We start from the raw sequence: 20,625 nt of genomic DNA on the forward strand, positions 1-20,625 counted from the left end.
TGGACGGTCGGGCATACTTGATGCCAGCATTGTTTTCATGTCATTTTCCAGCCTCGCTCCAGCCATTCCTGGAGGAACCCAGGGTCCCCACCCCCATTATACCTCAGGCTTGAAACATGGGCCCTGAGGAGTTGCATATAGGTTCTTGGTGAAGATGCCAGCCAGTTTCTCACTCTTAGGCAAAGGGAAAAACATAGCCTGACAGGATCAAGCCACCATGCCAACAGGTTGATACTGCAGTAGGCAGAGGGATTGTGACAGGAGGATCCTTGTGGGATCACTGCCAAAAGGGGGGTAGGAATAGCCGAAACACCCGCCTCTTGTGCCTGTCACCAAACACTGCCACTTTGACTGCCAAGCAGATGCCCACCACTAGAGAACTCTCCTTACAGAGACCACCAGAAAGAGCCCACCTTCCACTCCTGACCTGGCTGCCTACCCCCCAGGAGCTAGGAAGCCTAACAGCCACACCATCTCTTCTCCAGATGATACTCTAAACCAGTGTCATCTGTAGATACTTCCAATGTAGATCAGAACAGGCCTCAATAACTCATGGTCAGTGCCAAGACAAAGTTCTGCCTGGTTCAAGTAGCCTGGTCTACAGGAAGGTGGAGCATCCAGATCCCGCATGGGGACAAAACAGCTGTGGCCCCATTGTGTGTTGTCCCTCTATGTATATCCTGAACCTGCCCTAGAAAGGCAGCCATGTGTCCTCACCACACCCTGATTTGTGGAGAAGTGAGCTCCAGAAAGGGTCAGGGGCTGCTGGCTTGGTGATAGCCCACCACCCATAGTGGCTCCCACCACCTTGTCTGCGGGGCTTTGGGCAGCAGCCAAGGGAGAGGTTCTGGGTATTCTGACTGGACTCAGACAGGAAGGGAAGGGCAGGGTTGAGAAAGAGTCTCAGGAAGGGCCCTGGGTTCTCTTGCCTCAGCTTCTCCTGTAGAATTAAGAGGATTTAAAGGCATTTATTTTTAATGGAATTTCACATCAAAAGAACAGAATAATCTATACCCTAGCAAGTCATCCCTGCTCATGGTGAGCAGAAATGTCATGGAATGCCCCCGGGGTAGAAACCAGAAATAGCACAAGAGCCCTAGCTTAAGCTATCCCTTTAACATGAAGAGAAGGTTCTGCAGGATCTGATCTAGGCAAGTGCCAAGCTCCTACCAGCTTCTCTCCTGGTCATGTCATGCTTCGGCAGCGTACGGCCACACAAGCCCAGTGAGCAGCCAGCAGGGCTGCTGGGATGCACACATAGGGACCTCTTGTTCTCTGGTGTTGGTTACCTTTGCCACATCTGTCCTCTCCCAAGCAGCTGCTGCCCACTGAGAAAAAGGAAGCAGTCCTCAGAAGCTTGGGATCTGAGGGATCCAGCTGGCCACCAGGTGGGTGGGGTTATAGATGGAGCCAGCCAGTGGAGGAGCACAGCCATGCCTCCCAAGCAGACACGGGTCCTGGACTTGTGGCCTTGGCTGGCCCGCTCCCTGGGTGGTTGGGCTTCCATACCCATTCCCAAGGTTCAGGGGTACTGCCAAGAAGTCTCACTGTAGCTTAGCATTGGTTCCCAAAGCTTGGTGGTTAGCCAGACCCTTGGAACACTCCCTCCCTGGAGTATTTCAGTCTTAGCCACCAAACTCAAATAAGCCATCAAGATGGTAGCAGCCCTCAAGTAGAGAGAGAGCCCCTGGGGGGTGGCCTAGCCCCATCACAGCTCAGAGGATCCCAGGGCTGGGGGTTTGGAGCTGCCTCCTCGTCCAAAGGAAGGTTGTAGAAAGTAGTCTCAAGGAGGGGTTTGAACTCAACCCAGCCACAGTGAACTCAGCCCCCTGGCTGCTCTGTGGGTTTTACGAGGTGGGAAGAAGCAGCAGCAGTCCTGCTATTCAGAGCAAGGTTTTATGGCCCCTTCCCACCCATTGGTGCTGTCTGGGAGATTGATGGACTAATAAGGCTGTTCTCTTCCAGTCCAATGACCAGACAGTATGAAAAGGAGGAAGGTGACCATGTGCAAGCCAGGGAAGTTTCCCAGACAGGGTGGACTGCTAAGACCCTTGCCCCTTGGTGCTGGTGTGTGTCCAGCATCCCAGCCAAGCCCCTGTAACCCCATGCAGGAAGATTGGCCAGGGAGAGAGCAGCCTTGTCTTGGAGGTTGAGCCAGTTGGGGGTGTCCATGCCCCTTGTTTTCAAGGAAGCCCAGAAGACAAAAGAAACTAGAGTACATAGTTACTAGAAGGTGGCCTCTGGAAACCTGGCATAGTGTGTGTGTGTGTGTGTGTGTGTGTGTGTGTGTGTGAGAGAGAGAGAGAGAGAGAGAGAGAGAGAGAGAGAGAGAGAGAGAGAGAGAGAGAGAGAGAGATTGGGTTGGAGATACAGCCTTTGCCCTGCAGACAGCTCATAAAATCAGACATGGCCATTTCAGTGCCATGAGATGAAATAGGCTTGGGGTTAATTTCTGAGCTCCAAGGACTGAATAGGTATGGGTACTGGACCTCTCCCACATGTCCTGGGTCCACCTAGTGTCTCTATGTAGCGACCTTACCTAGCCACAGGCAGGATGGAGGATCAGGGAGGCTCGGGGATCCCTAACAGAGACTGTCTATTCCATGGCATTCCAGAAAGGCTATCCACAAGGGAGGTGACAGCCCAGGCCATGTTCTGTCTGGACAACAGCTTATTGTCTCTGTGTGTGGATGTGCCGTCAAGTGGGTGTCTGCCCTGTGGGTTCTGATTTCTTCTTTTTTTTTTTTCTTTGTTTTGTTTTTTAAGACAGGGTCTCTCTGTGTAACAGCCTGGAACTCGCTCTGTAGACCAGGTTGGCCTCAAACTTACAGAGACTGATCTACCTTCCTCTGCTGGGATTGAAGGTGTGCATTGCCACTGCCTGGTGGCTTCTGATTTTTTAAGCCACCTTTGCCATCATCTTGTCTATAATTTCCTTCAAGCCCCCTTTTGGATCTGGTGTGCTGCCGCTGTGCCCATGGGGTGGCAGTGGGGATGATGTGCTGCAACCATCCCTAATTGTATCACTGAGAGTCCCAAGTCCCAGAAAGTTCTTTTATACTCCGGTAGGTCCTCCTCTGCTGCCTCCTGTCCAGATGGAATAACCTGTGGAAGTGTAGCCTCTAAACTGGGTGGGACTTCAGGCTTTGAAAGGCTGGAGGGAGCAAAGCCACTTGGGGCTAACAGAGCCTCACCTCCTTCCTCGCCTTCGGACTTGAGTGTTGAAGTCTCTGGAGAGTCAGCAGTATGCCCTGTAAAGGATGGAGACAGCTGTAAGGTTTGCCCAGGGGTAGACCAGAGGAGGCTTTGGGTAGTGGTTGATATTGAATTATAAAAATCAATAGTAAAAGACAGGTGCAGAGATGGAGGTGTCAGCACACCTGGAGGGAGGGGGCACTTTGTGGAGTAGGATGGTGATTGTGCAAAGCCTGGGCACCTGGCAGATGGTGCCCAAGTCTTTAGGATGCATGTCAGAGCACATGGCTCCGGCTACAGAGAGCACTTAACTAGAAAATTCTATTCAGATGCTGGGCTGTAAGTACTGGGAAAAAGCAATAAAGGTGTCACCATGCTGACTGAGGCACAGGGAAAGCAGATGTCTCCTTTAAAGTCACAGATGGCGTTTGGCCTGTTTCACTTGGCACTGTTGGGTAAAACCCCTCCTAAATCAAGCAAGAAGCTGTCTTCATGTACAGGAGACTACAGCCTTCTTCACTCCTCCTCCTCCTCCTCCCATTTCCTTCTCCGTAGATCAAACCTGCACAGAAGCCTAAACTTTGAAAACCAAACAGCTTTCTCTGCCTCAGCCAATGACCGTAATAACACTAATTCCTGTGTTTATCCCCAATAGACAGATCCCCACCGTGGTCCAGCAAACACCCTGCCTCATAGCAGCTGAGGTGTAGTGGCCCTGAAGGGTTGGTTCGGGGGCCCTTGACAAATTCCAAAGTCTGTGAGGCTCATCTGTATAGAAGATGGTGTCATGCACAGCCACTGCACACCCTTCTTAGGCTTGCTGAGTAGCTGAGGTCACCTTGGCTTTCAGAGCCTTCTGTCTCCACTTCTCTGGAGTTGGGACCACAGACATGAACCACCACACCTGGATTCCCATGTTGGACTGCATCGCCGTGCCTTCCCTAAACCATCTCCAGGCTACTTGCGTGAGATGATGTGAACTGGAGATAGTTGTTATGCTGCGTTACGAGGGAGTGAAAAGGAAAAAGAAGTTTGAGTGGGGTCAGCAAACACATTCTTTCAGACTTTCCATTGCAGTTGGTTGACTCACTGGGCAAAGAATCCATGGACACAGGGCAACTGTGTACAGTTGGATTTTTCTCATGCAATATAGACACATTTGGTTCCTGTACACACTGTCATCAGCATCCTCTCTTCAGTCACTCATCTCTTCTGCAACTGGGCAGAAACAGCTGTTTCTTCATCTCTTAGTCACACATTAACCTGGATGACTTAATTCATGTGGAATCCTGGTAACAGCCTTTCCTTCCTGACCTCTTTGCTTACCTCACTCATCTAGGGCTTTCCCCCAAGGTTAGCTGCACCACAGAGCCCTGGTTGTTCTGGGTATGCACAGGTAATGGCATCTGAGGGCACTCCAGATATGCTTGCCATGAGAATCCGGGAATGGGAAATGGGAAAGCAGGTGTATGTTACTACAAGGAGGACAGGACTGTAATTTAGATTTTAGTGGTTTACTGTGGTGTGACACTCACAGCATAGAATTTACCGATCTGGTATTTTGAGTGCTGTGTCTCATCACTGTGTGACCACCACCACCTGCATTCTGAACCTTCTCATCCCCAGTGGAATATTTTGTACCCATCAGACCCTAACCCCATCCCCTGCTCTCCCAAGTCCTTGGTGGCACCATTAGACTATAACCATGAGCTTCTCTGTTCTTGGGATGCCGTGTGAATTTTACAGTGTCCTTTTGCATATCTGGCTGCTCTAGCTTAGCACAACATCTTCTATGCTGTAGTATGTGAGAATTTCATTTTTAATGTTAAAATTTGTATTTATAATTATCATGCATGTTTGCATGTGAGATCCAGGGACAACTGAGTGTCTTGGGTCTCTCCTACCGTTATGAGGGCTCTGGGGTGGTGATCAAGTTGCCAGGCATATAGTGCCTTTACCTGCTGAGCCATCTTAAAAGCCCTGTCCTATCCCTTTTGTAAAGCTGACTGACGCTCTGTCATCTGTATGCAGCACACTTCATTACCTCAGGCGTCAGTTGGTGGACAGACACCACCTCAATGTCCACCTTACCTTCTTTGGGGTATGTATCCACAGTTGGGATCTGGATATACACTCAAAAGTTCAGCACATGGCCACAAAGGCAGTGCCTATCTATCTGCACTCCCTGTCTACAGTCTTTCTGCAAACTTCTAGTACACTGTGGAGATATAATTGTACTTGCTTGCATTTTTTAACATTATGGTAAGTACCCCTTTCAGTGTCTCTAAAATCCATTTGTATTTTCCCCACTGGATCCTGTGTTTTGTGCTTTCCCAGAATCTCTTGGTTTAGTGTCCATTTCTTACTGATTTGTCTAAAAGGTTTCAAATTTAGAGAAGTGATTTGTTTGTTTGTTTGTTTGAGACACTGTTTATGTAGTTCTGGCTGTCCTGGAACTAACTATAGATCAGGCTGACCTCGAACTCAGAAGTCTACCTGTCTCTGCCTCTGGACTGCTGGGACCACTTCACCAGACTAGAGATTTTTGGTCCTGCATGGCATGTGTTTTTCCAGTTTATTGTTTACATGAACAGCCAGTTTTATCAGGTTTCTGTGCTTTTTATTTTTTTGGTCATCTGTAGAGAGGATACCCTTCCACCTTCCTGGCTCAGACACAGCTGAGAGAGAGACCACAAGGGTTGCTTGTAGGTCTGTAAATGATATGGCTGAAGCCCAGGGCTATTCTCTGCCTCCTTTCCTTTTCCCTTCCTCTCACACAACTGGAAAGAAGACCCTTAGAGCTTTTAACCTGGAGCCCCCGGCAAAAGGACAGGCAATATACTATAGACAGGGTTTGTGCAAAAGCCTTTAGACCAGTCCATGTACCACAAGTTCTAAGAAAAAGTCCAGAAAACTGCAGACTCTGAGCAGTCCTGCCTGAATGGGAACTGTCCCCTACATGCTAATCTATTTGAACAACCTGATCCCCAGCTGCTGGAACCTTTGGGATGGAGGGAGGCATGGCTCCCACCACAACCGAAAGCTGTCCTAGCCAGCATTCCTAACCTGCAGTGATGATGGACAAGTCCCTCTGAACTGTGAGCCCAGGACACCCTTCCTCCCTGAGGTTGCTTCTGCTGCTCGTGTTTTTATCCCAGTGCTGTTTGGAAAGCTACCAGATACCAGATCCAGGAAATAATTTACTGCTTATTTTTACCCTTTTCAGGAATGCATCACCATCTCCAGTCACCTCACAGCAAAATGCCTAGGGCCTTCCCTGGAGGGTAAGGCATCTAGTGAGTGCTGACCTGGGTGGGTTGGGCGGGGGAAGACGCTGGCCTGCTTTCTTTCTTTCTTTTGCTTTCTTTCTTTTCTTTTCTTTTCTTTTTTTTTTTTTTGGTTTTTCAAGACAGGGTTTCTCTGTGACTTTGGAGGTTGTCCTGGAACTAGCTCTTGTAGACCAGGCTGGTCTCAAACTCACAGAGATCCTCTGCCTCTGCCTCCCGAGTGCCGGGATTAAAGGCGTGCACCACCGACGCCAATGGAAGCCCCAGAACCTCCTGGCTGCTGGCTGACGGGCCTCTGCAGTGTGCTGAATCCCAGATGTACAGGAGATGAGGGTGTGTACACCATGGCAGTGGGTGACAAGAGGCAGATGCAATCAGATTCCCTGTGGGGAACACAGGACAATGCAAGACAGAATGGTGGCCTTGGGGCTAGAACTATGGAGTGTGTGCCAGAAGTAGAGACGCTCAGGTCTAGTCCAGGGCATGAGGTGGCTGTCTGCAGATATGAACATATCATGAGGACATGAGCAATAGGCAGGGCAGGGATAGATGATAGGAACCATGGTGAGTAAGCAGAAGGCCCCGTGTGTCACCAGCTTTGGGAAGATGCTGGCCCAGTATATGCTGAGCTGCTGCAACCAACTTATGGGTCAAGGCGTGAAGCTTGAGAACCGGCTGGCGGTAGGAGCCACAGGAGGACACTGGCAACCTTGGCAGAGGCAGTTCCCTCATCCTCAGTGTTTAGCCCATTCACTTACTTGCTCACCAGAAACCAGCCTTCTGTGAGTGGGGCGTGTGGATTCAGGGCAGTATGTGGAATATTTCATTTCCCTCATACCTTGCTCCCAGAACCTTCCTGGCCCTTCTTGGAAGTTCATTCTTCCACATGAGTTTTTGGACTCAGGCTGTGTAATTCTACTAGCTTCTGCTGGATCTGATTTCTGTAGGACATTTCAGGGTGAGCCACCTGCTCATAGCTGTGGTCCTCTACCAGGAATGTCTGGACATATTGGTTCACATCATTGCAGGCAGGGGTGCTTCCAACACAGCCCTATGGCAAAAAAACAGCAATCCACAATGCTGGTTATACCTCATTTGAGAAGGAATTCTTGCCAACATTCCCTCTGCCCATCCTTCTGTGCTGTTGGGCTGTTTCCTGGGTCTGGGATAGCCAGGGGGGCGTCCCCTGCTGTAGATCCTTTCTGTATTCTAGGCCACAGCTGCAGTGTCAGCTCAGGACCTGTCACAAGCGTGGAGGCAGGAGCTGTCTGAAAGGAGCAGGAACAAGCTCCTTGTCCTTGCCAGAGCCACCTGCAAAGGGCCAGAGCTGGAGCTGCCTGACAGTGTAGGTTGGTAGGGACAGGGACACCCACACCCACGCACCCAGGTTCCCTTTTTGCAAACAAGAGTCCTAGCAGAGCCCTGTAGACTTCATGCTGTGTGGACCACCAGACAGACAGACTGCCATTTCTACAGACAGGAACAATGCTTTCAGTATCACAGCACACACACCCTACCCATATGCGGGGTGTATGAGGTGTGTGCCCAAAAGGGTTAGAGGAGCATGGCTCATAAGGAGGGTTCATCTTGCTTGGTATCTGGCTTTTAGAAGCCTGTTTTGTCTTAACATTGGATTGGGGGCTGTGAAACGGCTTTGAGGTGATTCATAAAGACTTCATGTTAAAATTCACTATCCAGCTAGGAGCAGTGCCATGTACTGGTGGGAAAGAAAGAGGGAGAGCACGCACTCTCCGTTTCTCATGTTCCTCTGACTACAGCTGTTCTGGATTCCTTGGCACTAGAAGATACCTTACCAACCACTCAGCATCTCTGTGCCTATGTCATGCGACTTGTTCCAGCTGCCCTTCCTCAGGCCCCTGTAGACCTGGCCTCTATCCCTGGACATCAGACCTTTACGTGAATGTGGTTGAGCAGCTAAACACCATTACAAAGAGCTGGCTTCCCAGAGCTCTGATGAGACTCCTAGTCGGTGGCCAGATGTCAGGGAATGCCATGTCAGATGACTGAGCACCCAGAAGCTGACTCACAATGCTTGGCACAGTTCACCCAGCCTGGTCCTGCCTGGGTAGACTGAGTCATGGAGGAGCAGAATGGACATGATTCCATCTTTCCTCACTGCTGAGGAACACGAGTGTGTGCTGTGCTCTCTTCCCATTGAGAATGGAAAGTAACTCAGTAACTGTATCAGCAAGTGTGGTTACAATCAAGCTTGGCTTACAGGAAAACATGAACACAACTCTGAGTACACACACCTCTATCTGCCTTCCAGTTATTCTTCCTTCTTTGGTGATAGAACCCCAGCTTGCCCTGAAGATAAAAGCCATTAACTAGTCTTTTCCAAGCAGGCCTAAGGTTTGTAAGACCTGAGGCTACCATAGGTAGGAGAGGGAAAGTTTCTTCTCTTTGGGAAATAACTGAATATAAAATTAAGTACATTTTATTTAGAATGAAAAAAGTAAGAAGTCCACCCCACCCCTCCTGGGAACAGCTTGGCAATGTAGTGGGCCCAGCAGCAGGGTGAGTAGAAGACAGACTGAGCAAGCACATGCTGGTCAGCATTTTCCCTGGATGCACAGATGCAAGAGAAAAGCCAGGGCCTTTCACTGTATGCCACGGAGCCTCATGGGACCATGACTATAGCCATCCTGTCCTCTCTTCCCAGGTGGGATGTTCTGAGCAATAAAGCTGACCTGCATATGGGGCAAGGGTTCCTGTAGCAAGTCTATAGGACTGCAGCTTGGTGGCTTCTCTGCTCACGCAGTGCCTGCTTATGTATGTTCTTGCTAGGAAACAGAACAGACACGCCCAGCGTTCCTGTTACATACAGCAAGTGCAGAAGAGAGACATTGATTTTCAGTTCCCAGCTCCTCTGTCTTACTAGACATAGGGCATCCAAGAAGCACAGTTTTATTTATTTATTTATTTATTTATTTATTTATTTATTTATTTATTTATTTTGGCGTGTTCTCGGGGCTTGCGGGAGGGGAAGTACTGACCCTTCTCTGGTCACCTGTATTCCCTTGGCTATGATGGATGCATGGTAGCATTTCCGCACTGAGGATCAAAGAAGGCAAGCACTCATTTGTGTGGTGCAGCCTCATCCCCTGCGGGGCACATGTCTCCCTCATCACTGGCAGCTTCATCAGGGTAGGCAGGGTAAAGGGAATCAGTAAATCCTCCCGAGCTAGCCGTCATCATCCAAGGCTGTGTGGACGAGAGAGTTCACCCAAGACTGGAACCTAACAGGTGATCTGGGCCTTGCCCTACACAATACTGATGGACCTCCTTGGCCAACTGGTACAGAGTGCATCGGAAGGAGGTGCCACACGTCACTGAACTGGGCCAAGGCATCAATGTGTTCAGCCATTCTCACTTGCTCTGGGCCCACCAGACAGCACCCCATACACGTGGCTCACACTTTATGTGCTGCCTGCTAGACCTGAGCTCCAAGCTCCTGAAGGAGCTCTCTCGCCAGTTTTCTTGAGGCTTCGACACAAAGATGATCCAATCTGTACAAAGTCTGGTCAAGAAAGCCAACAATCTCATGGGTTACAGCATCCGTGTGGGCCATCTGCAATGAGGAAGGAAAGGAAAGATGAGCATGAGCCTGCAGGGGAAGTGTGGTTCACTTCTGCCTTGTTCACAAGGTGATTATCAAAGCATGTCTGTTCCCAGGGGTCCCACCCATACAGCGGGACCACTTCCTGATGACCAAGATCCCCACTGGGACCAAAGTGGTCCCAGGCTCTCCAGGCCCTCAGACAAGCGCTGTGGAGGCGGCCAGACTTCCCAGCACACTGGGATTGTGTGCTGTGAGGGGCAGACAGCATCTATCACTTGAATTCCTTTCAGAGGCTTGCCCTGAGAACCAGAAAAGGCCACCTGCTTCCGTACAAGTCTCCTGGGCCACCCACCAGCAGAGCAGCAGGCACGGCGAGTGGTACTTTAACTTTAAAGGCCTTGAGGTACTCTTGCTTGTTGACGTTAGTGCCGCCTTTACCCAGGATTCAGTAGACACTCTCAGACGTGATCTGTGCAGGATGTTAACTAGGATTCCTTTTAGGTGCAGCAACATTAGGAGCCCTGAGTGTGGAGGGAGACACGTTTGTTGTGTGTCAGGCATACAGAGCTTTCAGGTTTAGCTCCAGCTCAGCTTCCTCTCGTCAATCTTTCTCCAGGGTGAAGAACCACCCTAGGTTTGCCCTCACATTGTGGCTTTGAGCCTTCACTGGCCCATAGCCCAACCTTCCTCCACCAGTAAAGGGAAGCACAGCTAGGGAAAGCTGCAGTCTCAACATCTATATACCTTGGCCATGTTGCTGAGGTAACAGCTCTAGATGGCCTGGGTTCTGGGAATCTGACCTGTCACTGCCAGGTTGTGACTCAAAAGTCACCAATGTTTGGTGCTGCAGTGACCTTAGTTAGAAGCAGCCTCTGTCCTTCCTGGGGTATCAATCCCTAGATGCCTTAAAGATGTAATGTATGTCTACACTGTGTGTGGGCACAGAATGCCTCCCACTCAGGCAGGTAGTGACTGCAGTCTAACCTCACACCTTTCCCACACATGGAGTCACACAGGAACATGCCCCACAGTCAGTGCTGCAACCTTAGAGCCAATCTCTCCATTTCAGACTGATGGAGGAGGGAAATGCACTGGAAGACAAGAGGAGGTCACAAAACCGCAATGAGGGCAGGCAGGGTGGAGAAGGCTCAGAGCACAAACTGGTGCTGTAAGCGCACCCATCCTAGCACCAGCCAGAAGGCAAGCATGTGGCAGCCTGGGGCAGAGCAGATGGCTACTGAGGTCTCTGGCAACTCAGAAGGCCAAAGCCAGAAAGGGAAGCCCCTGAGAGAAGCAGGAGCCAACCCCCCAGGCTGGAGTTGGAGGGAGCTGTGCTGTATGGACAGTGTGCTAAGGGTGAAGGCAGTCTGAAGGACGTGGGCTACTGCCTGCTCTAGTTCCCAGCATGCTGGCTCTAGCCCAGCTCTCCAAAGCTAGCTGCTGAGGCCAAAGGCACACAACATGCCTGAAGATGGCTCTATATCAGCTCTCTTGAGTTTATATGACTTCTGCTCTAAGGCCAGGGTCCTCAGGTGGTGACACCCACACTGTTCTTACAGAAGTGTCCTTTTGCACAGGACTATGCTGTAGGTAGACAACTCCTGCCATTGACTGGGGTGGGGGTCAGAAGCCCAGCTATCTAAAGCCTGGGGCCAAGCCTCCTGTAAAGGCAGTTTCTGGCAGCCCGCTGGACTCCGGGATGGAGCACTTGGAGGAACTCGTGTATGGCTTTCACTGTACTTTAGGCAGCTGAACTAACCTGGGTTTCTGTGATGCTGCAATGCCAGGTGTAGATTAGCACAGTTAGTGAGTGGCTGGGACAGGCCCCATTAGTGGGTGTGTGCTGTACAGTGCAGGACTTCCCCTCTCAGAAGTCTTGGCATGAGTGAGCAATGCGACCTGTCTTGAATATGGAGAGCTGCTGTCTTCAGGAGGTTTTGCTGGGGTCCTTTCCTCACATCTTAGGCAGGACCTAAGCCACTGTAGTAGGTGAGGGTGACAACTGAGAAAGAGCGGGGACCATGTGGCCCTGGAAGACATGTCCCAGCAGCAGGCTGACTCTGTCCACAGATGTAGTGAGCATTTACAAAGAGGTCAGACTCACACTTCCATAGTTCAGAAGCCCCTACTGTCAACAGCAGCAGAGTTGGCGTCACTACAGAGGTAGCACAGTTGGAAAAGTCCCAGCCATCTGTCCATGCTGTGTCCCTGTCACTCAGTGAGGCCCACACTTCCTTCTGACTTCCAAGTCTTCTCTGTCCTGCGCTCTCCAGAATCTCATCCAGGGCACAGCACAGTCCACCATCCTGCTCCTCTCACTCTTGATTGTGAAGGTTCCTCAGAGTCTCCTTCCGACTACCTTGAAGAGGACCAGAAGTTCTGTGCAATGTCCCTAACCTGGGTTGTGTCTCATGTTTTTCCTCTGATGAGACCTGGACTATCGTTTTGCTGTTTTGTGTGTGGCAGCTGATGGTAAGTGGGATTTAAGCCGCCAGTGACCAGTTGTATACATTAAGTTTAATCAAGTGGGAAAGGCCCATTGTAAACCTGAGTGGTGCCATTGCACGAGCTGGGGTCCTAGACTGAATAAAGCGGTTAACTTAGGCGAGTATAGACATTGGTGGAGTTCTGCTTTTGCATAAGGATGCAGTGTGACCTGCCACCTCAAGCTCCTGCTGCTGTGACGTCCCCATCATGATGGACTGTGAGCCAGAGTAAAGAGCCTCCCCAGTTGCTTTCCTCTGGGTGTTTTATCATATCAATAAGAGAAGAAATCCAAGAGACCACACAAAGAGTCCCTCTCACCACGTGACATGAGGTGTACATGCTAGCCTGTCTTCCCGCCCCCGGAAGCTGACGGAGCTACTGCAACAGGCCTGCCAGGGAAGTTGGCTGGTGACTGCAGGCCATATGGAGTTCTCCTGTCTCAAGTGGACTACGTGCTGCCGTTTGTTTCCTGGTGATAATTCTGCTGTCCACACTGTGAAGTGATTCCCAGTCAATCTGATTAACACAGCATTGCCTTGAACTCTATGCAGAACACTTCAGGTGTAGCTGGGAAACTTTCAAGTGGAATCACGGAGTCAAGATCTACTTGTGGCTGCGATACTGGACCTTTTGTCCAAGATGCCGCATGCGGAACATGCTAGGTGAAGTATGATGAGGCAGCATCCAGCTTGGTGACAGCCTCTGTTCCTCAGCGCCACATTCTGCTTTGCATGCTCTTGAGGCATGTGTTTTAGGATCATACTCCGTAGATTTCTGAGTGAATTATTGTGCTGGGCCTTGAGGTGCCCCAGGGCAGGAGAGGGTTAGCCTCTGCACTGACACAGGTGGCTGCTGTCAGATGGGCAGAGGGCTTTGGCAGGGAGGCAGCTACCTCCTGGACTCTTCTAGTGTTCACATTCAGACTGAGACCCAAGTGGACAAGGAAAAGCCCTTTCTTGATTGGGTTGCTGGCTGCATGAGTTCTTTTTTTTTATTTTGTGTATAAAACTTCATCAAGCTGTGTATGTCACAATATGTTAATAATTCAAAAAAAAACCTGAAAATAAAACTCCTGTAGTCAGCAATGTGTTTCACCTTTTTGGTTTCTTTTGAGACAGTATCTCGTGTAGCTCAGGCTGGCCTCCAGCTCACTGTGTGGCTGAGGATGATCCTCCGGCTTCTGCCTCTCACATGCTGGGATTCCAGGCCTGCACTCCTGCATTCACAATGTTGTACGACCATCACCACCCATCTCCAGACAGTCTGCACAGGTTAAACACCAACTCCCCATACCTGTGAAGCAGACTCAGATAGGTGGACTCCTCTAAGAGTTTCCTTCCAACTGGCTGATTTCACATAGCACAAAGCCTTCGGGGTCCATCAGTGTCACAGGTGGCAGAAATGCCTTCCTTCCCATGGCCAAAGGGTACTTACTCCATGGTATGTCTGCACAGGCACCTATGTTTATCCAGTCACGCATTCCTTCTTGCTGCTGTCAACAGCTGAAAATTCTGTTACACGGATACCTGTTTAAGCCTCTACTATCAGTTCTTTGGGGAAAGACCTGGGGGCAGGGCCACCATGCCCCACAGTTAGACTTTCTTTTGAGCAGTGGCATTCCCTACTGGAAACACCTGAAAATGCCACTCTGATTCTCAGGACTGCCTCACATGTTCTGCAGTAACCAGCTGTCTAGGAGTGTGTGGTGACAGCCATGCCATGGGCATGTATCTTCCCGGTGCCTCTGAAGTGTGGTAACTGCAGTGCCATGGGCATGCATCTCCCGGGTGCCTCTGAGGTGTGTATGGTGACAGCCGTGCCACGGGCATGCGTCTCCCGGGTGCCTCTGAGGTATGTATGGTGACAGCCGTGCCATGGGCATGCGTCTCCCGGGTGCCTCTGAGGTGTGTATGGTGACAGCCGTGCCACGGGCATGCATCTCCCGGGTGCCTCTGAGGTGTGTATGGTGACAGCCGTGCCACGGGCATGCGTCTCCCGGGTGCCTCTGAGCAGCCACACATCTTCCTTGGAGAAGGAAGATGTCCAATTCCTTCACCCTCCTTTGTTGTGGGCCCTAAGAATTCCATACGTACTCTCAATACACAGCTCTTGCCAGATGCATCCCGACCCTGACCTCCTCTCACTCTGGGCATCGTCCCTGTACTCTGGTATCACCCTTTGGTGCACAAGTTTTAAACTTTCATGTACTCAATTTATCTATCTTTCCCTTTCATTGTTTCTGGTGTCATAGTCAAATCATTACTTCGAGGTCTTATGCCACTGTCATCCATTCTTGACACAGTGACCTGTCTGCCTGACCACAGGCCCAGCACCACAAAGCCACACCAGTGACCTGTCTGCCTGACCACAGGCCCAGCACCACAAAGCCACACCAGTGACCTGTCTGCCTGACCGCAGGCCCAGCGCCACAAAGCCACACAAAAGCGAAATGTGTGACAGCTGCCTTTTAGTTGTTTTTCAGATACTTTGCCACAGCAGCAGGAAAACTAATATATAATTAACCGATTCTTTGACCCGTTATAGTGAATGTCGGCTGGACTCTTCTTCCCAAGACGAGGGAGGCAGTGACTAAGAAGCAGGACACCCAGCTCTAACTGCGGGGTGGGGAGTGGCAGCAGGACATGTGCTTGCAAGGTGAGAGACTATCTTGCCCTTCACGTACCTCTTGTACAGCAAAGAGGGTTTGGGGCCTGTGCCAGCTGGGGCCCTACTGACCTCCATACCCTGGGGCAGCATCCTGGGCCTATGCTCTCGAAGGCCAGGACCCTCAAGGAGGTAATCTACCTTTAACTTGGAGTGTAAATATGAAGTATAGGTTGGAAAAAGAACAACTTACATGGGTGACAGCTTCCCTGGCAATCGGATGGCCTTCCGGGGTCCAGAGCAAGAGGCTAAGAAGAAGGCGCCTGACCAGCTGCCCGCATATGGGTGCTCTGGGGGCTGCTTTCTGCACATCGACAGCTGACAGACGCTCACCTCGGAGCAGCATCAGCAGATGGCTAAGCAATGCCTTCAGCTCCACCTGGGTGACACAAGTTGAGAAGGTGAGACCCTAGGGAGGCAAGTGACCCTAGGACTTGTCTGATGCTTTGATGCCCAGGGAGAGGAAGAGCCAGGCACCAAAGCTCAGCTGATAAACATAGCTCTACATAAACCCAAATGGGTTTAATGGGAATTTCTTAGCTTTCTTTCGTCTTGCCCACCAAGCAGCCAGGGCACTGTGCCAAGACCTGACCTTTTTTTATATGAAAGCAAGTGAAGGCAAGTCCTCAGCAGAATGTGGTCAGAATTTTCTTATTGTGGGAGAAAACAAAAGGCCCCTTGAACACGACCCCTCACTATAAGCCACAATCAGCTAGAGCCACAGGCCCACTGGGCGGTGCTGGTAAGAATACAGGGGCTGCCCTTGCCTGGGCTGGCTGAGGGAAGCACAGGCCACACACACACAAGCTCGTTTGTTTTGTTGCAGACACTGGGACAGTTGTTCGTACATGCTCACAACTCAAGCAGAGGTCACAAGTCTGTGGAATCCAAATAACAACAGTAACTGTTCTAAATCTGTGGGTTGTTTTTGCATAAAAAATATTTATTTCATGCTGAGACTCCTGTGGCTCACCGAGCAAGGCAGAAGCCTGGGGCAGCAGAGGCAAATGCAGCACATGGTGTATCCTGCCGAAAGGCTCTCCAGCCTGTTCTGAGAATTCCCACGCTGATTTCGTGGGTCTCTGAGAGCTGCTTCTCGCCTGCAAGTTTAGGCTCCATTCAGAGCCATCTGTCATGGACAGCCGCACACTAGGAGTGTTGTGTGAGTGCTTCTGACCACAAGGGTGACTGTGAGAAAGGCACCATAGTGCTCTTCTGCTGAGAGGCGCAGTGTTCCCAGGATGGCCACCACCTCAGCTGGTGAAGGCCCCTGAAGGCAAATCATCACCTCTCCCTATGCTCGGGCCTGTTTTGCTCACACTGGCTTTCTCTAACATGCCTTCTATGTCTAGAAGCTTCTATAAGGCAGACGTGTGCTCTTTGAAAGTAAGAGAGAAACCTTTTTTTTCTTCTTATAAAAACTTCCTTTGCTCCCGATGGAAAACACGAAGAGTAAAGAATGATAAAACCATCCACCACGCACCCTCTGAAGGGGCTGATGGGCGATCCTGTGCTTCACGCTGAGGGACTAACTCTTATTGCTCCTCTCTCACACTTGCACGGGCTACCGTGACCAGCTGCATGCCTAAGCACTGTCTAGCAATGGGACATGGTGGCCTGCTTGTCTGTGGCTGGGATCCGGCTCCACTCACACAGGAGCAGCTTATGCAAGCTCCTGCAGTTATGAACTCTGCTTTGTGTGCAAGCAGCTTTGGGTGAATCTCTGCCTTTCCAGAAGGATTTTTACAAGTGAGAAGACATTGTCTCAAGGGTTTGAGGCTCCGACCAAGCCAAAGGTACATAAAATACACTCTTAAAAAAAAAAAATTCATGATCCAATTCAGTTAGCCAAAGCAGATGAACACAGCTGGCAGAGGTGTTCCCCAGGCAGGACAGGTATGCTCTTTACCCTACGTTCCTTACCTCAAGGATGGCCACCAGAGGACTGTCAGCACAGCACCTGCAGCTAAGTGACTGACCGTGACTTACTGTGTTTAAGTTAAGGCAAAGGCACAAACCCAGCTACACGAAATGTCTCCATGCCTTCCCGGAGTATGGTGTACATCAGCACCAAGGCATCGGTCTTGGAAGCTCTGGCTTCTAAGACGAGGCGGTGGCTGCCTCTGAGTGACCAGCTAAGGAGTAAAGACCAACGACAATGCAGACTACTCTGAATGGAGTAGCCTGCTTTTATTCAGGTGTCTGATCATCCCAAGTTAAGACCGAAACATACTTTTAAAGAAAGAAAAATAACCTGTGGATCCAAGTTAGCTCATAGAAATGGATGCCAATGCAGAACTTTCTAGAAATTAAATCCATTTTGAAAAGTCAAACATTTATATTTGTGTGTGCAACCCACGTACACAGCACGTGCATGGAGGTCAGAGATGATTTTGGGAGTTAGTTCTTGCCTTCCATGGTGTGTCCCAGGATCAGACTCAGGTTGTCAGGCTTGGCAGCTAATGGCTTTACTCACTGTACTTACTGGCCCCTACAAATTAAATCTTACAGGACGCTATTCTGAATTTCAAAAGTCAGTTTCTATTGGTATCTGTGATCTGTATGGATTAACACATACCTACCAATTTAGTTTACAGGAAATCAGATACAAAATACAAATGAAAGGGCTTTTGAAATGACAAGTGCTTCATACACCTTACTTGTTGCTACTAAAAATAAGATGAAAGCTATGAACTAGGATTGCCCTTAATCAGTTCAATGTGATTATATATATATATATATATATACATATATATATATATATATATATATATATTTGTATGGGTGGCATGTGTGACACAATGTGTATGTGAAAAATCAGAGGACAACTTTTGGGAACTGGTTCTCTTTCCATATCGGGGGCTCTGGGGTTTGAACTCGGTGATTTGGTGGCAAGTACCAATATCGGCTGAGGCATCTCACCATCCCAAATGTGATATTTTAAAGCAGAGACTGTCTTCTTTTTAACTAAGCAGCTATCTTCAAATATATATGAAGATAAAAACTTCTTTAAAATGCTTCACTTTGATCCAATGGTATCCTCAAATTTCAGTTCTTTTACATTCCAAGGCTCATCTTCACCACGCTATGGAAACCTTCCTAATTCTGTGACCCATTAATACCGTCCCTTGTGTTGTAACAACCCCCAACCATGAAATTATTTTATTGCTACTTCATAACTGTGATTTTGCTACTGTTATGAATAGTAAATATCTGTGTTTTCTGACAGTTTTAAGTGACCCTGTGAAAGGGTTGTTTGATCCCTAAAGGGGTCGTGACCCACAGGCTGAGAACCATTCTTTAAACAAATGAAACACAAGACTGCACTGGCCTCTGATTTGGGGACAAACGGAAGCATTGTCCTAAGCACATGGAAACTTGTTCCTTTTAATTACTAATGTGTGCAAAAAGCACTGGGGACTGCAGGCTTGTTTTGGATTTTTTGTTTTTGGGTTTTTTTTTGTGTGTGTATTTTGTTTTTATTTCATGTGCATTGGTGTTTTACCTGCATATATTTCTGTATGAGGGTGTCAGATTCCCTAGAACTAGAGTTATACTCATGTGGGTGCTGGGAATTGAACCTAGGTCCTCTGTAAGAGCAGCTAGTGCTCTTAACCACTGAGCCATCTCTCCAGCCCTAGACTGAAGTCTGTAAAAGCCAACGAGTAAATGTTTGCAAGAAGATGGCAGAGCTTTAATCAAAGCATGGCTTCCTGAAATAACTACATTATACATAAATTGATGGGGAATGTACTGTGTATGTTTATCTTATTGATTGTTAAATACTGTTTGGCCAATGAGACAGCAAGTTAGATGGGACTAGGAGTCAAAGAGGATTCTGGGAAATGTAGTAGAGAAGTGGTGATCCAGGCAGGAAGTGACATAGCAAGGAGACTCATATTTAAAGAAGGAGAAACAGTAAGCGTCCCCTCTTTTCCCCTCCGCTCCTGCTCCAGCGGCAGGATGTGATCCACCGGCAAGGAGGGACGCCAATAAGGCGTCTGATAAGTCTTATAAAATATAGATTTATGATAATTAAGACTGAGCTAACAGATGAGAATCCTAGTCATTGGCCAAGCAGCTTTGAACCTAATACAAGTTTCTGTGTATTCATTTGAGCCTAACTCAGGCGGGTGGCTGGCATAAAGCTCACAGGTGGCAGTGGGGCTCAGGTGGGTTTTGGCAGTAAGATTTATCGTAACAATAAATAACTGCATCTTTGCCATAGACAAATACCCAATCCTGTACATAGGAACCCTGTTATTTAGATGACTGAGTGGTTAAATGTTGTGATTACCTCAGTACATGTTGGACTGATTCAGGAAGGCAAGTGGTAAGTGAGGTGGGAGCAGAGTGGCCAGGCTGCTCAGGAGCCAGTCTCTGCCTTGGGACAGTGCTCCTCAGAGCAGCTGTCATGCTTGCATAGCATCTTCTAGAGCATGGAGCCCTGGGGTAAGGCATGAGAGTAAATGAGGGCAGCTGAGGCCACTGAGCAGAATAACCTAGGACCGAATAACCCTGAGGACAGAAGGCCCAGAACGCGAGCAGCCTGATGGCTGGGGCAGCCTGTTGTCTCAGGTCCCTATGGAGACAGGAGAATATCACAGGCTGTAAGCTCAGCCCAAGTGGATGTGCACACACACCCAACACATACAAGTGCTCTGAGGCAGCAAAGGTAAACGGGGTAAAGGTCCCCCTTTTGTAGGTGTTTTCTACTCCCTGAGGCCTGACCCTGAGCACACAGTAGGGCCTATACCCACCATGGTCTGCACTCTCTGCTGACTCCCATCCTGTGGGCTGTAATAGAATGCCAAGAGCCACAGCAGGCCTTCAGGGGGCTCAGCTTCTGTCCTCAGCAACTGCTGCACGGCCAGATCAACCCATCCTCCAAAGTGAATGAACAAAAACCAGCTCTCGAAGGGAGTTTGCTGGGACCTGGAAGAGAGCAAGACACACACATGGCAGCTTCCTCCTTTTGTTCAGAGTGACTTTAATGCTTGTCAACTGATAGTTACATTGCACGTTCCCACTGAATTAAGACCCTCAGAGAAACAAACTGGATTCAGAAAACCTTGTGTCTCTCTCTAAGCCCACCACAGGACAACCAGAGGAACCCTCCCAAGCCCACATGTACTGAGGATTAAGGGTGTCACCTATAGAGAGATTTGGGGGCAGGGGGTGGGGTGGTAGGACTTGCAAGGCATAGTGACACCCTACAACTTGCCACTCAGGTGACTCCAGCATGAGGAGGAAGAGGCTGCATAGCAGAAACACGCCATTCTGACAAGTGGACACTTAGGCAGGAAGGTCAAAACTTTTTCCAAGCTATCCTCTCATCCTCCTGGGATCTGGGTACAGTGGTAATGTGTATTAAAGGGTAGAAACCTGTTCCATCACAGTAGTCACGGC

The 20,625-nt window shown here is 49.4% G+C and overlaps 1 protein-coding gene across 2 annotated transcripts in view; it reads right to left on the reverse strand.

The window, feature by feature from the left end:
* Positions 1-9,403: 9,403 nt before the first annotated feature.
* The window catches only part of Fancc (FA complementation group C), a 129,535-nt gene continuing 118,313 nt past the window's right edge, over positions 9,404-20,625 (reverse strand). The window contains exons 13-16 of one of the 2 annotated variants that reach the window (XR_004769440.1): positions 19,977-20,151; positions 15,410-15,595; positions 11,825-14,626; positions 9,945-10,074 (exon numbers count right to left, since the gene is read on the reverse strand). Coding sequence is in view for 1 of the 2 variants with exons in the window: in XM_027409661.2 (XP_027265462.1) it covers positions 9,937-10,074; positions 15,410-15,595; positions 19,977-20,151 (499 nt within the window). In the remaining variant the exon portion in view is untranslated. Of the gene's footprint in view, positions 10,075-11,824; positions 14,627-15,409; positions 15,596-19,976; positions 20,152-20,625 lie in introns of both variants that reach the window. The other variant, XM_027409661.2, reaches the window with a different exon arrangement.

The sequence above is a fragment of the Cricetulus griseus genome, chromosome 3 (assembly GCF_003668045.3).
Source record: "Cricetulus griseus strain 17A/GY chromosome 3, alternate assembly CriGri-PICRH-1.0, whole genome shotgun sequence".
NCBI classification, from domain to species: Eukaryota; Metazoa; Chordata; class Mammalia; order Rodentia; family Cricetidae; genus Cricetulus; species Cricetulus griseus.